Genomic DNA, 7,132 nt, shown 5'->3' with positions numbered 1-7,132 from the left:
TGATCACATGAATAACTAAGTGTGCCCGCTTCAATGTAATTCTAAAATGGTTTTGGTTTGGAAGCCAACATACTGTACATGCGAATTTCAATTAGGTTTTTCCCCGTAGGGGGATAGTGCCATCAGTGCACCTCATGCCGTGCGCTGTAGGCATTACTCTAGGTTCTTTGTGGCGTGCCTTCGGCCCCTAGCTGCAACCCCTTTCGTTCCTTTTACTGCACCTCCTTCCATATTCTCTCTCCCATCTTACTTTCCACCCTCTCCTACAATTGATTCATAGTGCAACTGCGAGGTTTTCCTCCTGTTACACCTTTCAAACCTTTTATTGTCAGTTTCCGTTTCAACGCTGAATGATCTCATAGGTCCCAGTGCTTGACCATTTGCCTAAATTCTGTATAGTCAGTTCAATTCAAATTAGATTTTGGCGTGTGAGGCAGCTTAGATATTATGATCCTAATTTATATTCTGTCTTGTGAGTTAGATCAAGTGAATTTAGTTTAAATTCAGTTTTGTTCTGGCGTGTAAGTCTTCAAATTGTCCTTGATCATATTCAAATATAAAAGACAGCTTAGATTCGCTTCCCTGATTATATTGAAGCTTGAAAACCAGCTTAGATTCACCACTAGATCAGGTTACAGATTGTGAGATAGCTTTGAGGTGATTCTAGATGACGCTCATTTTCGGTGTTCAATATTTTCTTCTTTTTTTTTTCATCTTAACTATTGTCGTGAATCGTGTTATCTCCGTTTTTCCTCCGTTTCGTGTTCTGTAGAAATGATAAATTAATAATGACTTCTAATGTACCGTCATTTCTCTATCTCAGTTCTCCACAACTAACCAACCACTCCTTTAAGGCAAAACCTTTTCTCACAATCACCGCTTTCCGCTATTCACTGTCTTTCCAGATTCCAGTTCGACTCTGGTAAGTCTTAGACTTCCCCCCCACCCCACCTACCCACCCAACCCCTCCTCCCCTGTCTGGAATTCACTCTAATCCCAGTTCCCCTCCCTCCCATCCCCATCCACTTTCCCCCTCCCCTCCCACCCAGCCCCTCCCCTCCCAACCATCCACCTTCCCTTGTCACCCCCTCCCCTCCTCCCATCCACCTTCCTCGTCACCCCTCCCTCCCTCCCAACCACATTCCCTCGTCACCCCTCCCCTCTCCCCTCCCCTCCCCCTCCCTACCTCCATTTTGAAGATAAATAGTCCGGGAAATCAGGGGAAGGGGATGAATAGCAGGACACCTGTGATCCTGAGAATCTTGGAAAGCTAATGGGGGAAGACTCAAGATAGTCTCCTCGGTGTTGGCAGGAACGAGGCACGTGGAGAGGCAAAAAATAGGAGGAGAGAGAGAGAGAGAGAGAGAGAGAGAGAGAGAGAGAGAGAGAGAAGGCGTTCTTTGACTCTGGTTTATATAAAGTTTTCTAAATTTGAAAAATGGAAGTTATAGGAAAAAAATTATAAATTATTGTTATATAAATTTCTCAAATACGATATTGTATTCAAAGACCAGTCATGTAATATAATAATATTTATAAAGTTGATCCACTCTGTTTCCTTCTGATATACTTAATTTTCCCTCCCTGTAAATCTTAGTTTTCCCACCTCCATTTTCGTCATTACCTCTTGTCATCATCACTATCATCACACGGGCGGGAATCATCATCACCACCATCACACGGGCGGGAATCATCATCACCATCGTCACACTGGCAGGAATCATCATCACACGGGTGGGAATCATCATCACCATTGTCACACTGGCGGGAATCATCATCACCATCGTCACACTGGCGGGAATCATCATCACACGGGCGGGAATCATCATCACCATCATCACACGGGTGGGAATCATCATCACCATTGTCACACTGGCGGGAATCATCATCACCATCGTCACACTGGCGGGAATCATCATCACCATCATCACACGGGCGGGAATCATCATCACCACCATCACAGGGGCGGGAATCATCATCACCATCATCAAAGGGGCGGGAATAATCATCACCATCATCACACTGGCGGGAATCATCATCACCATCATCACACGGGCGGGAATAATCATCACCATCAACACACTGGCGGGAATCATCATCACCATCATCACACGGGCGGGAATCATCGTCGTCATCATCACACGGGCGGGACGGTTGTCAGGCGCCCCAGTTCTAATCGTCTAGATGAGCTCTCAGTGTCTGTGTGGCTACTTGTGAACAGGTGCTATTTCCTTATGAATATCGATAAAGAACTGTTTGTTCGTAAAGGAACAAACAGTCTTAAATGACAGAAGAGCTTCGTGTCATTAGTTTGTGGCTCTTCACACAATCTGTTGCTGTTTATTGGGGGATTTGTAGTAGACTTTTTAGTTTTCTGTAAAAGTGAACCATTGTGCCGGCTTTGTCTGTCCGTCCGCCCTCAGATCTTAAAAATTACTGAGGCTAGAGGGCTGCAAATTGTTATGTTGCCCATCCACCCTCCAATCATCAAACATACCAAGTTGTAACCCTCTAGCCTCAGTAGTTTTTGTTTTATATGAGGTTAAAGTTATCCATAATCGAGCATCTGGCAACGATATAGGGCAGGCCACCACCGGGCCATGGTTAAAGATTCATACACTCTACAGAGAAATCGATTGCGCGGAAGAAACTTCGGTGAAATTTTTCCTCGCTTTTTTGATGCCTTGTTCATAAAGTATAAGAGGCCTATCATTCTCTGGACATGCCGTATCATGAGAAGAAACAGGAACAAAAAGGAACCTCGGGGGTGCAGAATATACCGCTGTAGACCTTGGTACCGTTCACGTGAGGCAGCTACCGCCATGGCATTGTCCGTCGCTGTTAACAAGGCCTTTGGTATACCGAAGCATCGTTTCTTTGTTGATCAGAATAGTCAGTTAGATACCAGTGCGTGAACTGTGGAAAGACAAAGACGTTAACGAACAGGGCGTGAGGGTAGCAACTGCATCCCGAAAGATTTGCTTGTCTCATAAGTATTGCTGAGAACGGGAAGCAAATTCCTGGGATGTATGCTAGTGTTGCACCAGCCCCGTTTTTTTTTTTTTTTTTTTTTTGCAATGCCCTTAGGTTAGATTACATTAGTACCTGCAATGTAATTTGGGTGTGGGACACATAATAAGATTATTTTCAAGAAGATCCTATGGTTAGTTTATAAGATATGGCGTCCTGCTTTTTTTCAAGGAAAGGTCCCGATACTCGGTTACATCTCGGGAAAATGCGAACTGGAAAGTTAACACCTCAAAGTGGGAGTATACTTATAGTTAAAACCATCACAGAACAACAAGCATCAGATTTGACATAATGTAAGATTCAGAATTGTACCTTAATTACTCGACATCGATTGCATGATGACTAATTATATGGCATCATAAGAGTGTCTAGTTAACCCATTTTTACATGTTTTTATTTAACTTGACCTCTGCTTCTGTCTGTCTGGCTTTCTGTCTGTTTGGGTCAAATTTTGTAACTCAATTTTCGACCTGTTCCCTTCATCCGATGGACTTGAAATTTTGCATGGTTATTCAGTCCCGGTGACAATACAACCTTACATGATCAGAAGGTCATCAGTGACCTTTAGTGACCCTACAGTGACCTCTCCCAGTATCTCAGGATTTGTTTGAAACTCTTCGGATTTTTCATACCTTCTTTGTTTCATCATTTATTTGCCACTTCGTCTTTCCCCAGAAACTCAATCAATCGGAAAGTGCAGACACGTCCACCTTTGTTCCTCCTTTTCCTCCTTGAGTTTTTCCCTTTAATCCTTCTGATTTAGCTGCTTTTCCAGGTCTTTCGCAAAAGTTTTAAGTTTTTCCTGGATGCTTCAGAGTTTGGGCTGACTGACTGCTTCGTCCATCGTTGTCAGTAGCGTCTAAAAATACATGTTATTCCTTCTCCCGTTTCTTGTACCAGATCATCAACGTCGAGATTGAACAATCCCTAAATTATTATTATGGTTTCCCATTTAGTAATTTTTTTTTATATGTCATCACTGTCTTCGTAGCTAAAAGTAAGCAAAGCTTGAAGATAACATTTGTTGAATGCTGACGTTTATCAGCATTTCGTCATTTATTTTCAAGACATTTTATCTTTCTATCTTTCAGTCTGCTCTGCTTTTATGACGATCATTCGGTCTATCAGTAAGAATCAGCAAGAAAAAGACTGTCATAAAGAGAATACTCCTCTCTCTCTCTCTCTCTCTCTCTCTCTCTCTCTCTCTCTCTCTCTCTCTCTCTCTCTCTGTGTTTTTTATGACAATAAAAGTGGGCAATAGAGTCAACAAAAACAGACTGTCACTAATGGGCAATAAGAGTCAACAAGAAACAGACTATCACAATAAGAATCAACATGAAAACTTTCCCAAAGAAAATCCTCTCCTCTCTCTCTCTCTCTCTCTCTCTCTCTCTCTCTCTCTCTCTCTCTCTCTCTCTCTCTCTCATGACGATCTTTCCATCTAGAAAAGTCATAGCCGGTTGGCAATAAGAATCAACATGAAATGGACTTTCCCAAAGAAAATACTCTCTCTCTCTCTCTCTCTCTCTCTCTCTCTCTCTCTCTCTCTCTCTCTCTCTCTCAAATGGGGAGCAATAAAACCAAACCGCAATTCCTCTCTTTAAAACACACACACAACACACACACACACACACACACACACACACGTCAGGCTGTATTTTAAACTCTTCCTTTCTCTCGACACACGTCAAAGAAAACTCTTCGCCGCTTCTTGGGAGGAGAACAAAGGATGCCTCAGTTCCCCTCCGCTTAAGTTGCCTCAGTCTCCTCACTCGCTGAGGAGGAGTAATACATTTCCGCTCACCGCGATTGCACCGGAAACTATCCTGTCAATCCGGGCAAAACCTAACCCTCGTATTCCTTTCATTTTCACCTGATTTATCTTCGGCTTCTCTCTGCGGTGAAGAGCTGTTATAAGCCCTTGCCTCGGAAATGCTTGTGGGAGTGTAAGGAGAATGGCGTTGGTTAGTTGTAGTATATATATATATATATATATATATATATATATATATATATATATATATATATATATATATATGTATATATAAATATATATATATATATATATATATATACATATATATATAATATATATATATATATATATGTGTATATAATATATATATATAATCTTAGAATACAACTATAATTTTGTATATATGTGAATCATATATAATCTTAGGAATATAACTATAATTTTAATTTAAGTATATATAATCATTGTTAACGAAAACATGATCAAAGTATTATAACCATGCGAAAAATTTATTATTAAAAATCAAATAAATTTTAACGTTGTATGATATAATGTATTGTTATAACGGTGTCAGAACATGATCAAAGTATTACGAAATCTTGCGAAAAAATTTATTATTAAAAACAAACTTGAAATTATGATACAAACAGACATATTGCCATGTTAAAAATAACACTACTGTCTTATCAGAGTATCAGGCAACGCTGAGAATAAATAAATACTGTTACAACGCGTCACGAAATCATTATTAAAAAGATATTAAGTATCGTCATAACGCAGTAGGGAATTGACTTAAAAAAAAATGGCGCTTGTCAACAGATGAGTCTTAGGCAACCACTGGAGGAGATCTGAGACCTCTTCAATATTCATGGAAACTTCGGAAGAAGACTGACAGAAGGGGAGAACGAAGAGGAAGGAGAGAAACAAATGAAGTGAGAGAAAGCACCGCCAATTGAGAAGAGAGAGAGAGTGGGGGCGGGTGGGGGTGTCAGGCACTTGAAGAATGCGAAATTTTTTAATTTCAAAGGTATGTGAAAATTTTAATTGTTGTCTTTGAGGTTGTTATCGAGCAAAGTCAGATTTTTTCTAGTAAAATGTGAACAGTAGAACGCTGAACAGTGGACCAATATATATATATATATATATATATAATATATATATATATATATATTTGTGTATATATATATGTATGTGTATATATATATATATATATATATATATATATATATATATATGAATATATACAATATATATATATATATATATATATATATATATATATATATATATATATATATATATATATATATATATATATATATATATACAGAGTATATATATATACATAGAGAGAGAGAGAGAGAGAGAGAAATCCTGTCTTTTATCCATTAAATTTCCATTTAGCGCTTGCCAGCCATTCTCAACCACTTTCCAGAACTAGTGTCTTCTTTACAATGGTCTTAATCCCCTTCTGGTATTTAGAGTGCAGTCATGGTCCTCGCTGGTATTTCCAGTGTTCCTAAGTTGTTCAACAACAACCTTTATCAGTTTTTACTTCCTTTCTAGACTAAACTACTTTTTGAGAATTAATATCCACTTCAAATTGACCTCGGTATTACAAAACTTGTTTTAACTTCTAATCTGGTTCATGTTCTCTTTCGAAATCATAAATTGTCTGATGTCTGAAATTAGATTAGAGCGAGAGAGAGAGAGAGAGAGAGAGAGAGAGAGAGAGAGAGAGAGATTGAGAGAGAGAGAAATTTTTCCCACTTTTGCTCTTTAATAAATTATTCAAATTTTAGTGTACATCGTGTGTGTGTGTGTGTGTGTGTGTGTGTGTGTGTGTGTGAGAGAGAGAGAGAGAGATTACGAAATATTCAAATCTTAGGTACATCAATGTGTGAGAGAGAGAGAGAGATTACGAAATATTCAAATCTTAGGTACATCAATGTGAGAGAGAGAGAGAGAGAGAGAGAGAGAGAGAGATTAAGAAATATTCAAATCTTAGGTACATCAATGTGTGTGAGAGAGAGAGAGAGATTACGAAATATTCAAATATTAGGTACATCAATGTGTGTGACCTTATTTTACCTTACAGGTTTACAATATCGTTCTTAGGGTTGCCCCAGGTCCCTCAGTGTGAGGCGCCTTTGATGTCTACCAGAGAGTTGCTAACGCATCTTCCTGGTATATTTTGCATCTTCCAGTCTTGGATGGTCTGGGATGCATCTTAGATATTTGTCGAGCTTATTCTTAAACACATCTACGCTCACTCCTGTTATGTTCCTCAGATGAGCTGGTAGCGCATTGAATAGACGCTGCATTATCGATGCTGGTGCGTGGTGG

General features: G+C 39.3%; 1 protein-coding gene across 1 annotated transcript in view; it reads right to left on the bottom strand.

Annotated features, from left to right (window-relative positions):
• Positions 1–1,620: 1,620 nt before the first annotated feature.
• LOC136825183 (dentin sialophosphoprotein-like) overlaps positions 1,621–7,132 on the bottom strand; it is a 40,866-nt gene continuing 35,354 nt past the window's right edge. The window contains exon 4 of the mRNA XM_067081209.1: positions 1,621–2,082. Coding sequence (XP_066937310.1) covers positions 1,621–2,082 — 462 coding nt within the window. The remainder of the gene's footprint in view (positions 2,083–7,132) is intronic.

The sequence above is a fragment of the Macrobrachium rosenbergii genome, chromosome 37 (genome assembly GCF_040412425.1).
Source record: "Macrobrachium rosenbergii isolate ZJJX-2024 chromosome 37, ASM4041242v1, whole genome shotgun sequence".
In the NCBI taxonomy this organism is placed as follows: Eukaryota; Metazoa; Arthropoda; class Malacostraca; order Decapoda; family Palaemonidae; genus Macrobrachium; species Macrobrachium rosenbergii.
This window is presented reverse-complemented; position numbering and strand designations above follow the sequence as displayed.